Source organism: Delphinus delphis, chromosome 2 (assembly GCF_949987515.2).
Source record: "Delphinus delphis chromosome 2, mDelDel1.2, whole genome shotgun sequence".
NCBI classification, from domain to species: domain Eukaryota; kingdom Metazoa; phylum Chordata; class Mammalia; order Artiodactyla; family Delphinidae; genus Delphinus; species Delphinus delphis.
The window spans coordinates 165,466,406-165,486,024 of NC_082684.1; the positions used below are offsets into that span (position 1 = coordinate 165,466,406).

The following is a 19,619-nucleotide window of genomic DNA, read 5'->3' on the forward strand; positions in this document are numbered from 1 at the left end:
TTTATTTTTGTGTATGGTGTTAGAGAATGTTCTAATTTCATTCTTTTCCATGTAGCTGTCCAGTTTTCCCAGCACCACTTATTCAAAACACTGTCTTTTCTCCATTGTATATTCTTGCCTCCTTTGTCATCGATTAATTGGCCACAGGTGTGTGTGTTTATTTCTAGGCTTTCTATCCTGTTCCATTATCTGCATTTCTGTGTTTGTGCCAGCACCATAGTGTTTTGATTACTGTAGCTTTGTAGTGTAGTCTGAAGTCAAGGAACCCGATTCCTTCAGCTCCGTTCTTTCAAAATTGCTTTGGCTGTTTGGGGTCTTCTGTGTTTCCATAAAAACTAAAAAAATTTTTTGTTCCAATTCTGTGAAAAATGCCACTGGTAATTTGATAGGGGTTGCATTGAATCTATCGATTGCCTTGGGTAGTATAGTCATTTTGACAATACTGATTCTTCCAATCCAAGAACATGGTATATCTTTCCATCTGTGTCATCTTTGGTTTCTCTCATCAGTGTCTTATACTTTTCAGAGCACAGGTCTTTTGCCTCCTTAGGTAGGTTTATTCCTAGGTATTTTATTCTTTTTGATGTGACGGTAAATGGGATTGTTTCCTTAATTTCTCTTTCTGATATTTTGTTGTTAGTGTATAGGAATGCAAGAGATTTGTGTATTACTTTTGTATCCTGCAACTTTACCGAATTCATTGATTAGCTCTAGTAGTCTTCTGGTAGCATCTTTAGGATTTTCTATGTATAGTTTCATGTCATCTTCAAACAGTGACAGATTTACTTCTTCTTTTCCAGTTTGGATTCCTTTTATTTCTTTTTCTTCTCTGATTGCCATGGCTAGGACTTCCAAAACTATGTTGAATAATAGTGGTGAGAGTGGACATCCTTGTCTTCTTCCTGATCTTAGAGGGAATGCTTTCAGCTTTTCACCATTGAGAATGATGTTAGCTGTGGGTTTGTCATATATGGCCTTTATTATGTTGAGGTTAAGTTCCCTCTATGCCCACTTTCTGGGGAGTTTTTATTATAAACGGCTGTTGAATTTTGTCAGAAGCTTTTTCTGCATCTATTGAGATGATCATATGGTTTTTATTCTTCAGTTTTTAATGTGGTATACCACACTGATTGATTTGTGGATACTGAAGAGTCCTTGTATCCCTAGGATAAATCCCACTTGATCATGATGTATGATCCTTTTAATGTATTGCTGGATTTGGTTTGCTAGTGTTTTGTTGAGTACTTTTGCATCTATGTTCATCAATGATATTGGCCTGTAATTTTCTTGTGGCAATTTTTTTCTGGTTTTGGTATCAGGGTGATGGTGGTCTCATAGGATGAGCTGAGTGTTCCTTCCTCTGCAATTTTTTGCAAGAGTTTCAGAAGGGTAGGTGTTAACTCTTCTCTAAATGTTTGATAGAATTTGCCTCTCAAGCCATCTGGCCCTGGACTTCTCTTTGTTGGAAGTCTTTAAATCACTGTTTCAATTTCAGTACTTGTGAGTGGTCTGTTCATATTTTGTATTTCTTCTTCCTTCAGTCTTGGAGGTTGTACCTTTCTAAGAATTTGTCTGTTTCTTCTAGGTTGTTCTTTTTATTGGCATATAGTTGTTTGTAGTAATTTCTTATGATCCTTTGTATTTCTGTGGTGTCACTTGTAACATTTTTTCATTTCTAATTTTATTGATTTGAGTCCTTTCCCTTTTCTTCTAAAGGTTTATCAATTTTATCTTTTCAAAGAACCAACTTTTAGTTTCATCGTTCTTTTCTATTGTTTTCTTGTTTCTTTCATTTATTTCTGCTCTGATCTTTATTTCTTTCCTTCTGCTAACTTTGGGTTTTGTTTGTTCTTCTTTCTCTAGTTGCTTTAGGTATAAGGTTAGGTTGTTCATTTGAGATTTTTCTTGTTTCCTGAGGTTAAGATTGTATTGGTATAAACTTCACTCTTAGAACTGCTTTTGCTGCATCCCATAGGTTTTAGATTGTCGTGTTTTCGTTGTCATTTGTCTCTGGGTGTTTTCTGATTTCCTCTTTGGTTTCTTCAGTGATCCATTGGTTGTTTAGTAACATTGTTTAGCCTCCACGTGTCTGTACTTTTTACACTTATTTTCCTGTAACTGATTTCTAAGCTCATAGAGTTGTGGTTGAAAAAGATGCCTGATATGATTTCAGTTTTCTTAAGTTTACCAAGGCTTGATTTGTGGCCCAAGATGTGACCTATCCTGGAGAATGTTCCATGTGCCCTTGAGAAGACAGTGTATTCTGTTCTTTTGGATGGAACGTTCTATAGATATCAATTAAGTGCACCTGGTCTAATGTGTCGTTTAAGGCCTGTGTTTCCTTATTGATTTTCTGTCTGGATGATCTGTCCATTGATGAGAGTGGGTGTGCCCCACTATTACTGTGTTACTGTTGATTTCTCCTTTTATGGCTGTTAGCATTTGCCTTTTATATTGAGGTGCTCCTATGTTGGGTGTATATATATTTACAATTGTTATATCTTCTTGGATTGATCCCTTGATCATTATGTAGAGTCCTTCTTTGTCTCTTATAACAGTCTTTAAAGTCTATTTTGTCTGATATGAGTATTGCTACTCCAGCTTTCTTTTGATTTCCATTTACATGAAATACCTTTTTCCATCCCCTCACTTTCAGTCTGTATGTGTCCCTAGATCTGAAGTGCATCTCTTGTAGACAACATATATATGTGTCTTGTTTTTGTATCTATTCAGCCAGTGTATGTCTTGGCTGGAGCATTTAATCCATTTACATTTAAGGTAATTATTGGTATGTATGTTTTGTTTTGTTTTTTTGCGGTACGTGGGCCTCTCACTGTTGTGGCCTCTCCTGTTGCGGAGCACAGGCTCCGGACGCACAGGCTCAGCGGCCATGGCTCACGGGCCTAGCTGCTCCGCGGCATGTGGGATCCTTCCGGACTGGGGCACGAACCCGTGTCCCCTGCATCGGCAGGCGGACTCTCAACCACTGTGCCACCAGGGAAGCCCAGGTATGTATGTTCTTATTGCCATTTTGTTAATTGTTTTGCATTTGTTTTTGCAGGTCTTTTTTCTTCCCTTCCCCTTTTGTTCACTTCTCTTGTGACTTGATGACTATCTTTAGTGTTGTGTTTGGATTGTTTTTTCTTTTTTGTGTGTGTATCTACTATAGATTTTTGGTTTGTGGTTCCCATGAGGTTTTGATATAGCAGTCAATATATATACAAGATTGTTTTAAGTTGCTGGTCTCTTAATTTCCAATGCATTTCCAATATCCTGCATTTGTACTCTCCTGTTCTCATGATTGCTAGTTTTGACGACATATTTGTGTGTGGATGATCCCCTACCTTTATTTCATGTTTGCCTTTACCAGCGAGCTTTCCCATTCATAATTTTCTTGTTTGTAGTTGTGGCCTTTTATTTTCTGCCTAGAGAAGTTCCTTTAGGATTTGTTGTAAAGCTGGTTTGCTGGTGCTGAATCCTCTTGGCTTTTGCTCGTCTGTGAAGCTTTTGATTTCTCTGTCATATTTGAACGAGAGCCTTGCTGGATACAGTATTCTTGGTTGTAGGTTTTTCCCTTTCATCACTTTAAATATATCATGCCACTCCCTTCTGGCCTGCAGAGTTTCTGCCGAAAAATCAGCTGATAACCTTCTGGGAGTTCCCTTGTATGTTAACAACTGTTGCTTTTCCCTTGATACTTTTAATATTTTTTGTCTTTAATTTTTGGCAGTTTGATTAATATGTCTTGGTGTAGTCCTCCTTGGGTTTATCTTGTACGGGACTCTCCGTGCTTCCTGGACTTGAGTGAGTGTTCATGTTAGGCTCATCCTAGGTGACCTCGTTGACACTTCCCTGTCTTTGATCATCCTTCCCGGCAGGTTTCCCAAGCCCCCTTTTCCCGCTGAAGCCCTCTCATGCCTACTGGACATCTCTGTTCTGATGCTGTGCTGACAATTCTAACTACTCTGCCTGCTTCCTTTTTCCATGAGTGGAATCAGCACCTACCCCACTGTCCAAACCAGAAAGTTTGGAGTCACCCTCCCTCCACACACACTCCCTGGCACTGTTCACCTCCCATATTCAATCTCTGAGTTCTGTGGATTCTTCTTCCTAAATCTCTCTATCCTCTTCCACCACCCCAGGTCGGGCCACCATCTATTCTGGATTATTTCCACAGCCACTCTAGATGGTCCTGCTTACCTGTGTGGCCTCATCCCAGCCTCCAATGAAAGCACCGAGTGCTCCCTCTTTCTCTAGCCAACTGCTGCTCATCCTTCAGGTTTCCAATCACCTCTTCCAGGAAGACCACCAAGCCAGATTTAGGTGCCCTTGCTATGTGTTTCCTATCAAAGCACTTACCACATGATACTGTCATTTCCTATTTAATGTCTGTATCGCTTTGCAGGCCATGTGTGTGTGGTTCATTATTTTAGCCCCTGAAGCTAGGACAGTAACCATAAAGACATTCACAAACTTCTGGATGAATAAGTAAAAGGAGATTTCCAAGTCTGTAAAATTCAAACCCACACTGAGTGATATCATCCTAAATAACTTAATTTAGAAACAAAAACCTTGAGCCCAGCTTTCAAATGGTTTGGTCAAGAAAAGGCACCTCAACATCATGAGGAGTAAGCTGAGAGCACAGGGGCGCCTTTCATGTAAGCAAATCCCCATTTTGGGCAGTTGAGGTTTGCACACGGAAAGCTGCCTCCCAAATTCTTAAACTGATTCCAGTTGAATCTGTTTATAATCCTGCATAATCAACAAAATGTGGTTCAAGTATTACCTAATGTCCAGTGACTCAGAAGAAAGTAAAGAGTCTCCTCGTCCATCCCTAAGTCTTTACACACAAAAAATACGCTAATGAGATCTTAACATTTTATAGTTGGAAAGGAGTTTGAAGCTCATTAAGCCAATATTTTATTGGTGAATTTGAAGCTCAACACTGTCGTTTTACAGGTGAGAAAACTGGGACTCAGGGAGGCAGAGAGACTGACTCAAGGTCACACCTGCCCTATTAGTCATAAAGCGGGGCTAGGACTCGGGTGCTGGGCTGTACCTGCCAGTTTGGAGCGTGCTGACAGCAGAGGCAGCTGTTTTCTCAAGATCACGTTGATAGGAAATGTTTCACACACACCTCAAACTAATAACTGCTTCACTGTCCAACAGGGCAGCCAACCTGAGGGAGAGAACTGGAGGAGAACGTCCCTCAGGCCCATGAAGAGCTTCTCACTGTAGCGGAGGGGAAATGGCTAGAACCGCATGTCCGCGGGAGTGAGGTGAGAGAGATGCCGGGCACTTACCTTTTCTTTGTCACTTGCTTCCCTAGCCACTGTAGAGCCCTGAAAGAGAAAGAGATAATGAAACCATGCGCACGCGAGGTATCAGCTTCACGTGAAATATGCAAACACTCCAGGGCAGAGCACGGAAATAAATGAGCACCGACTTTGCTCTGGCCCCTCCCCGAGTGTGCTGCACCCTCTGCAGGGATTTCTGTCCACCTGTCTCCAACCCCTTCCCTGCCGTGTCACCTGTGCTGTCTTCTCCCTGGTTCCTGTCCTCCTGCTGGAAATCAGAAAACGCGACAATCACGTGAACAATGACTTACTAAACGTGGAGTCAAACATCAATCGTCAGAAGTGGTTGGTTTGAGGGTCTTCAAAGTGAAGTGGGCCGTCAGCTGGCCTCAGTGACCACTGGGGCAGAGGCCTCTTTCCCACACTGCGTCCTCTAGGTGGGGGCGTGCCCTGGCCCCCGAATGCCCGTCTCCCCCCTGGCTTAGGGTTACTGATGCATGTGCTTCCTCACTTACCATGACTAAGACCCAGTGGGTACTTCCCGGCCCCTTTCACTTTGGAGGTCCCTTCAAACACACGTCTCCTTGCACCGCTTCTGTGTCAGAACCTAGGCTGAGCACAGAGGTATAAAGTAGAAGAAAACACAGTTCTTGGTCGCAGCAATTTCTACTCTACTGCGCTGGTTTTCCAAATGATGCCCTCGGTTCTGTGTTGTCTGAAATGACAGAGTGTTCCTGATGCCGACAGGGGTGCTTTGGGGTAGAGTTCAAGAACAGAAACTGTCCTTTGTTTGTGGAAGATCTTAATGCAAAAGAGAGATTAGGAAACAAATGGCCAGTGAATTCCTAACTTTGTTAATACAACAGTGAGCATTTATCCTTTGTGCTCCGTGGTGACCATCGCAGTGTCTCACCCAGCAACGCCCAGTGTTTGCTGAGGATCACGGCCCGACTGACTGCTCTCCCTCCCCTGCCAGCACTGGCTGCCCAGACTATGACTAGGTCACTGGAGCGATCCATTTACCTGACCATGTTTTAAATAGATATTTATTGGCCTGGAATACTTGCATTAGCCAATCATTAAGAGAATGTGTATGTGACTTGGGAAAATTTAAAGTAGCTTCTAGGTTGGCCACTCTTAACATTTTTGCTCTATGACCATCTTGCCTTCAAGCAGCTCAGGCATTAGTCAGGATGTGTGTAACGTGTTCACAGCTGGGGAGACTCCTTGTACTGGGGAAGGGGGCCAAGCCCAGGCCAGGGGGTCCCTGGGGCCACTTCTCCATCTGCCCCATGCTCAGCATTCCCAGGTCTGGTGGATCCGAAAGACCCTGCTGCCAACCCAGGGAAGATGCTCGAAGCTTCTGGGGGATGTGTCGGAGGAGCACAAAGCTGACCCAGCACGTGAAGATGAACCGTGTAACCTGGTCGTGAAGGAGAGCCCTCTGCCTGGCTGAGCCCAGCAGCCGTCACCTGCAAAGGTTTGTTTCTTCCTTTACAGATTCTTGAATTTGGGCCATAGTCTCTTCCTCTGTACACTGACTGCTAACAAAGAATGTTCCCAAATTTAAAGGGGGGGGGGGCTAAATCCTCAGGTATTAAATACTTGTAATACCTGAGTCTCTGTATCTTTAACCAAGTTTTTTAGTCTCTGTGTGTGTTTTCCCCTCTACGATACAATTTACTCTGCTCCTAATTCTCACTGAAGCTTCATCTCTATGTAAAAATGCAGAGCATTAGCCTGGAAAAACGCGTCCAAATTTAAATTCATTCAGAATTTAAAAATTAAAACAAAATTAGAAACGTTAAGTCAGTCAAGGCTGAGAGTCTGAGCCATGAAATGATGCCAGATGCCCAGGTTCCCTCACAACGGCAAGTACTGGCAAGAAAAGTTTATAAAAAGGGAGCTGAAATCATGACATCCAAGGTTAAAACTATAACATCCAGTCTATAAGCATAATGTACATGAGGATATGCTCGAACAGGATATGCTCAAGATAGAGGCACTACCTTAAGCATTTCCGGGGGATAAAAAAGTAGAACCAAAACAACTGCCTTTAAGGGACTTGTCAGTAGAATGGATGAGACAATGAAAATCCATCCACTCCTCCCCACGTGCCTTATGCTGGACGTGACACATATCTCATTAATCCTCACAGCAGCGGAGGTAAGATCACCTCTGTTCTACAGATGAAGAAACTGTGGCTCATAGAGGTTCAGCGTCTTGCACACGGCTAACAAGCAGTAAAAAACCAGGACATGTGGCTTCAGAGGTCAACTGGCTTCTTACATGGGAGAGTCAGGCCAATGAAAAGACCTATAATACTCAGCAGAGTGAGCTAAGTAACACTGCCAAGGGCCTCATGAGGGAGATGGTTCCAAAGAGCCCTGGAGGCTGGGATTTCCACCTGTAAAATAGCTACGACTTGGAGGCAGGACAGAGCAAAGCTGTATTTGAGAAGCTTATATTGTTCATCTGAACTCCAGAGGGTAGGAGATAAGCCTAGAACATTCCCCCTCCCTTAGACTAGCATTTCTCAAAGCATAGTTCAGCACCCAGGGGTCTGCAAAGGCAAAACTATTTTTATAATAATACTGAGACACTATTTGCCTATTTCACCACCTTGATATTTGCACGGATACTGCAAATACAATGGTGGGTAAAGCTGCTGGCAGCTCAGCACAAACCCAGCAGTGGCACCAAATGGTATTAGTGGAGTTCGTCATAAAACATATGCATAGCCTCGAGGAAGCAGTTCACCTAACTCAGTCAATCCATCATTCCAAATGACCAAAGCATGACGTAGCCAGACCAACGCGTGCAAACAGACTGACGGATTTTAACAAGTTCACCGATGTGATTTCAGATTCCACACTGTAACTCAGCTTTGAGACATTACCACTTGTCAGGTTAAGGTGTGATATCAAAGGAAAACATCCACAAATTTCTGAAAAAGTTATTAAAAACTCCTCCTCTCCTTTTCCAACTACATATTTGTGTAAGGTCTGATTTTCTTCATACACTTCAATCAAATAACTTGGCAACAGGTGGACAGCCAAACCAGACAGGATGTTCTAACTGTCTCACCAAACCTGACATTAGAGAGATTTGCAAAGATATAAAAAACAATGCTACCTGTTCCACTAAACTTTTTGATTTGGAAGGTATTTTTCATAAAGATATGCTAACATGTAATGGTTTTACTATTTTAAATAAGTTTTTTTCAATGTCTCATTTCTAATATTGTAAGTATTAGTAGACATAACCCACATAAGCAGAAGCTTTCTGGGGTCCTCTTTTAAGGGTGTGAAGGAGTCTGAGATAAAAAAAAAATTTGAGATCCACTGATGAAGACCAAAGGTTGGAAAACTTTTTCTGAAAAGGGTCAGAGGGGTAGTGTTTCAGGCTTTGTGGTCCAAAACAGTCTCTATGGTAACCACTCAACTCTGCTGTTACAGTGCAACCACATAACGATACACAAACCACAGGCATTGTGGGATTCCAATAAAACTATTTACAAAAATGGCCATGTTGGCTGTGCCACGGAGGCAGGTCACAGCCTGCCAGCTCCTGACCTGGACGTTGCCTATGTCGGTGATCCCAGAAGTCAGATCCCCTCACTCCACAATCAGAATTTCCAGTGGTCCGCCTCTCACCTGGGGTCTCTGAAACAGCCTGTCTCCAGGTCTACTCCTCAGCCTATCCCTCACCTCCTTCAGGTCTGCAGTGAAGCGAAACCCTATTCCAAACCGCATCCCTTCCCCATGCTTCCTGTCTTTACTTCTGTCCATGGCACTGATCACTTCCTAGTATACTCCATGATTTACTTACCCCTTTTACTTATTACCATCCGTCTTTACCCACCAGAATGTCAGCTCGTTGAGAGCAGGTTTGGTCTATTTTGTTCATCGAGCTATTCCCAGCACCTAAAGCAGTGCCTGGCCCATAGCTGGTGTTCAATACATACTTGTTGAATAAAATAGACATGGTATCTCTCGTAGGTGCAAGTGGTCCTCGCTTAACACAAAGGAGCGCTCCTGGCAGCTTTGTGCTCTGGGCGCCTCCTAAGTGCTCAGCGTGATCAATTACATACAACGTGGATGACCAAACTTAATGAATACAAGTTAATAAAAATCAGTCTTACCTTTAAGTCATATTTCCTATATACAGATAAACGGTGGCTGAACACATTTCTTGTAACAATCACATATATTTCAACTCCATCAACATTAAGCCGGTACATGCCCAGGAACTGGGGAAGAAGGGTGATCCCATGACATTCCACTATATACTGGATAGGAGAGAAAGAAAAACGGGGGGGAAATGATCCAGTCAAAAGGTGTTCATTCAGATGTAAAATGTAAGTCTTCTGCTCTGGTGTTTATACAAAGTGATAATGGTTTATTATCCAACTATTAATGTCCTGTTTACAGAAAAGACCATGTTTGTACTGCCTTCAGCAGTACAGGTCTGCATCCACCGTGCACAGATAAAATTCAACTCTATCTCCAGAGATATTTTCTCCCTAACATTCCAAACTAATTTGTAAAGTCAAAACTTGGATATAATGGTGTAGGGTGAGAGGACAAGTGATTGGTCCTTTCTGTAATTCCTTTAAAGTGAAATCACACTCTACCTGGGGCTGCCATCTTCCTCCCTAGAAGCCTTTATGATGATTTCATGAGGTTCAGGCAGCGTGACTTGGCCACTAAGATCAACTCCTTTAACAGTGTTGAAGTCGAGATTAAAAAGGAAATTGTGGAGAAAGCTCAGTGTTAGAAGCTGGGAGAGTTGGGCTCCAGTCCTGGTTTTCCTGTTTCTTATTGAGACTCTAATGTTTAAATTGCCCACTGGTCTCCCAAGGCAAAAGGAATAAAAGCAAAAATAAACAAATGGGACCTAATCAAATATACAAGCTTCTGCACAGCAAACGAAACCATAAACAAAATGAAAAGACATCCTACAGAATGGGAGAATGTATTTGCAAATGAAGCAACCGACAAGGGCTTAATTTCCAAAATATACAAACAACTCATACAACTCAACAACAACAAAAAACCAACAACCCAATCAAAAATTGGTTTTTCGAAAAACACTTCTCCAAAGAAGAAATACAAATGGCCAACAGGCACACGAAAAGACGCTCAGCATCACTGATTATTAGAGAAATGCAAATTAGAACTACAATGAGGTACCGCCTCACACCAGTCAGAATGGCCATCATTCACAAGTCTACAAATAACAAATGCTGGAGGGGGTGCGGAGAAAAGGGAACCCTCCTACACTGTTGGTGGGAATGTAAATTGGTGCAGCCACTATGGAAAATAGTATGAAGGTTCCTCAAAAAACTAAAAACAGAGTTGCCATATGATCCAGCAATCCCACTCCTGGGCATATCCTGAGAGAAAATGATAATTTGAAAAGATACATGCACCCCTCTGTTCATAGCAGCACTAGTCACAATAGCCAAGACATGTAAACAAACGAAATGTCCATCCTCAGAGGAATGGATAAAGAAGATGTGGTATATATATATACAATGGAATATTACTCAGCCATCAAAAAGAATTAAATAATGCCATTTGCAGCAACATGGATGGACCTAGAGATTATCATACTAAGCGAAGTAAACGAGAAAGACAAATGCCATATATCACTTATGTATGGAATCTAAAATACGATACAGATCAGCATAGCTATGAAACAAAAACAGACTCACAACTATAGAGAACAGACTTGTGGTTGCCAAGGGGGAGGGAGGATAGGAATGGGAATTTGATTTTAGCAGAGGAAAACTATTATATATAGGATGGATAAACAACATTATACTGTATAGCACAGGGAACTATATTCAATATTCTGTGACAAACCATAGTGGAAAAGAATATGAAAAGAATATATATATGTATAACTGAGTCACTTTGCTGTACAGCAGAAATTAATACATTATAAATTAACTATACTTCAATAAAATTAAAAAAATAATTTATGAAAAAATATTCTTTTTTTGGATACATTAAAATGAATACTTTGTATATTTACAAGTGACATTGAATAAAAAATTCATGTCAGTGAAGAAATAAATAAACTGCCCACCAGAGCAGCGGTGTGAAAAACGGCTTGCCCCCGCTCTACAGACAGACGGACACACTCTGACCCCATGTTGGATTCATCAAATCCACTGAACAAGTCCCAGAACTGACACCATTTCCAAGGAGAGTTGCAAAAACACAACATGCGTTTATCAGTCTTGAATGACGATACTCTAAAAGGCCACAAGATGGAGACACTTCTCCTCAAAAGACCATCCTTACAAACTGGGTCCCATTGCACTTTCCAAAGGAAAGTTAGGTTTTCCTTTCTTTAAAATGAAGGGGAAAGAAGATTTCAAAAAAGCTCTTTTATTCCCATGACATGTGTGTGAACTCTCTCGGATAACTGAACAGCATGAATAACATGATTCCAAAATTGTAAAAATGGTACCTGTTGTGCCTATTTACAGAGATGTGTCTGGAAGAATGGTCACTATGGTAATGGTGAAATTTAGGGTAACTGCTTTCTTCCTTTTTTTTTTTTTGTGCTTTCTTCCTTTTTAAAAAAAAAACAAAAACTATTCTGCTCGAAGTTTTCTGTTGTACACATGGAGGCACACAGGTTTGTTTGGCTGTTCAAGTCCCCTGCCTTTGTGCCATTCTGCTCAGTTATTCTCATCATGGTCTATCTTTTAAAAGTCCTGCTGGTAGAAGATAACTCTTAGATCAAAATCTTGGTACAGTCACAGAGCACCCGGAACACAGCAGATACTGACCACTAACCATATTGATGAATATATTAAAGAAACCTGACTACAGGAAATCACCGACAAGCTGTTTTTTTCCCCCAGGGGAAAACACACACACACAGATTACATTCTACAACTCCTCTATCTTTAAGATTACATAAGTTACTCCATGTTAAAAAAAAACAGATCAAATTTGATCCACTTCATCCAGCAAGTTCCTATGTGCACTTGTTCTCAAAGGCAAGGCTCACCTATGAGGCTCTCTGATGAACACCTTGAAAAATAGAGAGTTAATAAACTTAAAACTCCTGAGTTTATAAATATGTACAAAACCACAACCACAGAAAGCCTCTCACGTTAGAGTTCAGTATTGACAAGCAGCAGTTGGTAGCAAAGGTTTAGAAAGCATTTATGCGTCAAAACTTTGCAGAAGAGAAAATTCTCCCTGTGAATTGAATTTCTGGGTGGGCGCACCGGGAAGACGCTGCTTCACGTCAGTGGAGGAAGGTCTCACTGGGTCTGTGAGCACCTGGGCTGGGGCACCACTGCACACGGAGTCACTGCGTGTGGGAGTTGACACAAACAGGCCCAGATACGATTCCCCTCAGATTCTTCACCAGCTGACCCACAGCTGTGCACATGTATGCACATGCACATGATGTATGCTGTGCACACACCCCCTACATCAGTGGGCACATCTATGAGGGTTCCCCCACCCCACAAACTACTGGACGTTATCCCACATCTAGGGAGACTGTAAACTCATGGCCACATCACGCTGCTCAAGCCTTCCTGATCCAGCTCCACATTCACTAGCTGTGTGACCTTGGGGAATTATTCAACCTCTCTGTGTCTCTGCATTTGGAGATGAGGCATAAGATTAGTAGTTAGAGCATAGGGGTTTTGTGAAGGGTGTGAAGATCAGGGAAACAGCACTGCAAGGATGGCGGTGATTCAAGCGGGAGCCGGATGAAACCAGGACCCTGGGGCGAGGAGTGGGAAAGGAAGTAGGGAAGGAAAGGGTGAGGGAGGCAAGCTCGCACCTGATGTGCTCCTCAAATGCTCCCTGAGAAATGGATTCTGTTTAAATGCAGGATGGGAACTCCCAATTTCAGGGCATCTCCACAGAACAGACTTACCAAAAATGAATAATGTTGCATGTGTGTGTATTTATTTATAAAGTGAGGCGATATTTTTGTAAATGTAAAACACTAAAAAATTATATTTCTCACTCATATTGCTTTTAGGATCAGAACTCTAAGCACTTCCCCTTCAAAAACTTAACCACTGACAAATTAACAAAACAACCTGTAAATAAATGCTTCAAAAATTATTTTAAAAGGGTGTATTGGTAGCACTACAGTATCATGATCAGGTTTTTGGCACGAGCAACCTTTTTTTAATAGTTACAGCCTCAGCATCTATTAATTTCTTTTTAACATTGTTGATTTGATTGCAAGACAATCTAAGGATGAATCTTTGCTTCATCCTTTTTAAACGCTTAATTTCGAATTCTTGTAATTACAAGAATGGAGAAATAGCGACTTAATCCCGAGGGTCACTCTTTAAAAACGGTGTAGCGGAGTTCCCTGGCGGTCCAGTGGTCGGGACTCGGTGCTCCCACTGCCAGGGCGCAGGTTCAGTCCCTGGTCGGGGAACCAAGATCCCCCAAGCAGCTCAGCGTGGCCAAAAAATAAACAAATAAAATAAATGAAATAAAATAAAAAATAAAATAAAAATAAGTGTAGGTATTTCTTTCACTTTCAACCACTGTTCTGATGTGGCTACAAGGCAATCCTGCCTAACTGGCAAAGGACATAACGCAGATGTTCCTTGTCTGCCATGTTAAAATCTCAATTTACAGACTCAACAGGTGCAGTGCCCTAGTGCCACCCAGTAGACTCTTCCCTAGAGGTCAGATGAGTCTGTGGACTTCTGCCCTGTGCCACTCTGAGGTCCCAAGGGAGATAAGAGGTCACAAGTGGACCAAACACTTGGCAAAGCTGGTCATCCACGTGTGGCTCAGGAATTAGGAGCGCACATCTGCCAGAGGGCTGACTGTTCTGAGGGCCCCAGCTGTGTACGTACAAGCCTGCAGAGCCTTCCTCTCAGTGGCTCCTTAGATCCGCTCCTTTCCCAGAGGCCTTCCCATCTGTGGCCCAAAGCTGGCCTGTTATTTCCACCCCTCCAGGCTCTCTAGGTCACCTTCTCTCACGTCAAACAGGGAAAGTCTTGTCTGGCACATGAACTGGCAGCTTTCAGATGCTTGCGATTCAGTGATGACACTGAGCTTCCATCTGAATAAGGCATGGAACAGTTAGTCCCAAATTTTTAAAAGTGACCTTGATGGTCATCAATTCTTCTTACACTTACTATATGGAGCTAAAACCATCACAAGTATTCTTGGGATCAGCGTCCATATTCTCAGTGTTAAACTCACGGCATTACCTACATTTGCATTTTTAAAATATTGTTTTTTATTAAGTATTTTTCACTTTTGCATTTTCATAGCTGGATGCCTCGTGTCACTTTGCGTTGTTATTTATCCTGCGGTGGCTTCTGTTTTTTCCAAGAGCGCTTCTCAGACACTTGTATTTGCTGGCAATGTTCATCTGTAACCAATAACAGTTTTTACTTTTTTCTGTCTTCTTTTAAAAAATATCTTCTTGTACGAAAACTCCATGGTGTCACCAGTAAAGGCAAATTTTATCTCTTCATTAGTCTCCCTTAGAGCTTTTTCCTATATAACAGCTTGTCAGAACTGTAATGTAATGACAAATTGACGTGGTGAAATAGGAATTTTAAAAACATAAAATGCAACAGCCACAAGATCTCGGTTTCCTTTGCTCTTGGGTGCTCAGCAAGAATAACAAGTATTATGAATCCCCGATTTGTTGCTTCTTCTCATGCAAAATGAAATGCCATTAAAAGACTCACAGCTGACTGAAGGTTTCAGCAGAGAGGATTCTAAGTGATGTACTGGAACGGATAAATATTTATATCTCCGCATGATAGTGTGAACCTGGGCTCCAGCTCTTGGAAATTGCTGTTATTATCATGTTTCACTCATTTTTTTTAGAGGCTTGAAGTGACAATTTAATATAGCATCAAATTAATACTTCAATGTAAAGTCTTGCTTCAGTTAATGTTTTTGAAAGGTTAAATTATCTGTAATCCTTATTGTGCCTCTGCCTATGTTTACAGATCGCTCCAACAACATTCTTTCCATAACGGTGGGCGGGGGAGAGAAAGAAAGAAAAAGGGAAAGAAGGAAGGAGGGAAGGAGAGAAAAAGGAAAGAGGAAAAAAAGGAAGGAAGGAAGGAAGGAAGAAAAGACAAAGAAAAGAAAGAAGCCAGCCTGAAATTAAGGATTGGTTTGCTTTAAAAGGACCAAATAAATAAATAATCCAAACATTCCTTGAATATTTTGAATTATCCTTCAAAATTCCTTGAATTTTGGGATAATGGTCCATGTCAGTTAATATGATATCTTTTGGTTTCAAATAGTTTTAAGTCATAAAAGAATGTACGGATGACTCCATTTAAGCTAATGTAAGTATAAAATTTTACTACTTTTCTTAAACTTAATAAAAAGCAGGCTTAAAAGGAATAAACATTCCTCTGCAGTATTTACAAACATTCTTAGTACTGAGATACTGCAGAATATACCTGAATGCAAACATTGGTGGCCCTAACTCTGTTTGTTATGCTGTTCTAGAGACCCATACATAACATCATCATTAAAGATGAAATGGCTTTGTAAAAAACACCTTATCAGGGACTTCCCTGGTGGTCCAGTGGTTAGGACTCTGAGCTTTCACTGCCAAGGGCCCAGATTCAACCCCCGGTTGGGGAACTAAGGTCCCACAAGCCGTGCAGTGTGGCCAAAAAAAACCAGAACAAAAAAACTCACCTTACCATAAGTATAGATGGAGTTTACTCAGTGGTTACAACTGAAATGCAGATGGACTGCCCCAAGCATCCCGGTGTTACGCGCTCTGGGAGGCCTGGCTGCCCAGCTCTGGACTGCAGTCAGCAGCCTTTGGTTGGCAGCTCCTTCTGGGCCTGCCTTCCTGTCCCTTTGGCCCAACATGGCAGCATCTGGGTGGAGGACCCCAAAGGGCCCCACCAGGTTGGCTGGCAGCCTGCCCCTCCCCCTCTGTCCAGTCTTCCTCCTTTCCTCCTCCCTCACTGGCTTCCATCCCTAATCAGTATCCTGACTCCACATGCTGTAGGCCTTCTGCTCAGGCCAGTCACTCCTGAGCAGCAGACGCAAGAGGCAACAGATTCAGGACCTCCAGGAATGGCAGAGCTTAGGACTACCGGAAATAGAACTTGAAGAGTTATGCATAGAGCATTTGAAGAAATAAAAGGATGCAAGTTCAGAAATGAGCATATATAATAAAAAACGATCAGGAGTGCACTGGTGGATTTTTTTAAATGGAACTTCTAGAAGGAAAAATATGATCGTTGAAAAAAAAAACCATTGGACGAGGAGGCAACAGATTAGAACAGCTGAATAGAGAATTAGGAGTGGGTGACACAGCTGAGAAATTTATCCCAAACGGAGCAGAGATGTTTGGAGACGGAAAACGGGAAAGGAAAGTGAAGCGCCGTGGAGGCTGGAATGAAAATGTCAAATCCGTAGATGCTGGAGAGAGGCGGGGAGACAGGCGGTGTGTGAAGAAAAAAGAACAACAGGAATTCCAGAAACTGGAGATAACGTGCTGCAGGAAACACGTGCTGCTGAGTGGGCTGCGCAGCTGGAAACCTGGGGAACGACGGCTGGGACGCTGGGAACAGACGGTGACGCCCCCACCTGCAAAGTGTCTGCAGAGTGGAACTGGAAGGGGTGCTCAGGGACCCTGGCGGTGGCAGCGCCTTCCAGACTTTACTAAGAGAGAAGCAAGAAAAGTATGTGCAACTTCTGAAGGCACAGAGGCTCTGCTGGGAGTTGCCTTGAATCTCATAGCTCCAGGTGCTTATAGGGCTTCACACTTTAATGTGCTTTTCACATTTCCACTGGCCTCTCCTCCAAAGAGAACAGAAAAGCCAAAGAGCAGACTTGGAACGTTTCTCCTGCTCTGGAAAGCTGGTCCTGTGCTGCCACTTACAGGGGCTTCGTCAGCATCACCCGGGAGCACGTGAAGAACACAGCACCTCAGGTCCACCCACGATCTACTGAGTTGGAATGTAAATTTTTTACAAGATGCGCGGGGGTTCCGTCTATGATCGGCAGTTTGGGAAGCGCTGAAGGAGTGTGTAACTTCTTCTCTTTGGGCAGCACGCCCTCAATTTTTAAATTTTAATTTTTGGCTTTTAAGGGACCTATTTTCTCGGTTTCTCTCTGTTCGTGGCCAATGTGACTGTCCTTCGTGGGAGGATAAAAAGATGTACTCCAAGGAGGTTCCAAAAAAGTCAGGCATTCACCCCCCAATCCTTTACTGAAACTTGAGGTACTAGCCAGCTTTTTCAACAAGGATTTCAGATTTTTAGGTGTAACTTCTAGATTTGGTTCCAGTTACTGTCTCCCAAATAACAAAGGATAAGGAAGGATTTTTAGGTTACTTTATCAATTCTGTCAACTCAGTCACTTTGAAATAAAAAACAAATAAATTTAAACACTACATTTCAAAAACATAAAAGATATTCCTAACACTATTTTCATAAGGCATTTCTTGATCATCTGCATTGGAACTTGTTCCCTCCGCTAAAATTTCTAAAATTTTATTGACGTTGACTCTTAATTAAAGCCGAAGCCACACGATACCAAAACTCCCAATGAATTCAGGTCAAAAAAGAAAAATCAGTCAATTTCGAAGAAATAAGACATTCAAGAAGGTTCTTGACCATTTTTTCCTTTCTGAATGCTCTTCAGCATTGCTCAGCTAATCAGGTGATAATCGTCATTTATTATATTTTAAAATTTTTATTGGAGTACAGCTGCTTTACAATGTTGTGTTAGTTTCTGCTGCACAGCAAAGTAAATCAGCTGTACATATACATATATCCCCTCTTCTTTGGCTAATCGTAATTTGTAAGACCTGAGTTTGTCCTAACCTAACAGAAATTTGAAGAAAAGGATATTTACACAAAAGCACTAAGTTATTTTCCCAACCATAAAAAAAGAGAAAAAGGAAAAGAGACATAAAAGTTTGCTCTGCTTAATATAAATTTTCCATTCGTCTGAAAGATGATGCTATGCTTTCTTAGCGAACAGTGGAAATTAGGGTAGGATTTGGGCAGCAAATAAGGACTAAGGCAAGATGCTGGAGCTTGGAAAAAAAAAAATCTAACTCCTCATGGTTTGAATCTTCAGATTTTTCTGCATCTGTGCCACACTCTACCAGAAACCAGGCCCCCTAGTGGATTCAAAGAGCAAATGATTTCGACACTGGGACTACGGCAACTAAGTATGTGCAAGAAAGGTATTTAATGATCTTATTCGATCATTTACATAGCACTTATCATATACCAGGCACTATTCTGAGCAGGTTATATAATAAATATCAATTCACCTGATTAGTACAACACTGGATGAAGGAGGTACTATTATCCAAATTGTATAGACAGAGAAGCGGATGCAGAGAGGATGGGAAACTTGGCCAAGGTCACACAGCAGGTCGGGAGCAAAGCAGTCAGCTGCAGAGTGTGTGCCCTGAAAACCACCTGTCACACAGCACTGCTGGTGAGGTTGGCTCATCAGAAAATTAACCCTAAGAGGAATTTATTTAAATATCTAGCAATGTTCTACTTCTCCAGAGGCTGGCCTCGGGGTAATTTTAACCTTCCAGAATACAGCTGCACCTCCGGATATATCTTACTAAAACAATAAAACAATGAAAGAAAAGAAAAAAGAGACGTCAAGCGCCATGGAGTAACCAAAGCTGTCAGAAAGCCCATCCAATTTATTCCACAGGAGCCGCCCTCTCTCAGAGCCTGTCCATCTACTGATCTGGGATCTGAACACGCCTACTGACCTGTCCAGATGGTGGGGGGGGTTTCAGAAGCAAAGGCACATTCGAAGGTAAAAGCAACAAAAAGCAAGAAGAAATAAATGAACTGACAGTCCCCACACCGAAGCAGGAGACAGAAAAATTTTGACTAGACATAAATCCTAAAAGTAGTCTAGGCCACCTTACATCCTCTCTGGAATTAGGTCAAGAGTAAATACACGGCACAGGGAAAACAGTCAATAGTATTATAATAGCTTTGTGTGGTGCATAATCTATAAAAATATCGCAGCACTATGCTGCACACCTGAAACCAGTATAATATTGTAAGTCAATTATACTTCAAGAAGAAAGAGGGTAAATACATGCACAAACGAATGAAAGGGTGAACGAAATGCAGATGGGGAAACTGAGGTTCAGAGATCGCTTAAGTAACCAGTTTGTGACAAACTATGACTTAGGTCTCCTGACCTTCAATGTAGCGTCCTTTAAATAAATCATATTAACAATGGTGACTCTCAATCACTAAGACCCTTTACCTCTGTTTATTTAAAACTTGTTTTCTTCCAGCTTTATTGAATATGATTG

The 19,619-nt window shown here is 41.8% G+C and overlaps 1 protein-coding gene across 1 annotated transcript in view; it reads right to left on the reverse strand.

Annotated features, from left to right (window-relative positions):
* The window catches only part of PIP4K2A (phosphatidylinositol-5-phosphate 4-kinase type 2 alpha), a 178,019-nt gene that overhangs the window by 35,475 nt on the left and 122,925 nt on the right, over positions 1 to 19,619 (reverse strand). Inside the window, exons 5-6 of the mRNA XM_060006209.1 lie at positions 9,442 to 9,588; positions 5,304 to 5,342 (exon numbers count right to left, since the gene is read on the reverse strand). Coding sequence (XP_059862192.1) covers positions 5,304 to 5,342; positions 9,442 to 9,588 — 186 coding nt within the window. The remainder of the gene's footprint in view (positions 1 to 5,303; positions 5,343 to 9,441; positions 9,589 to 19,619) is intronic.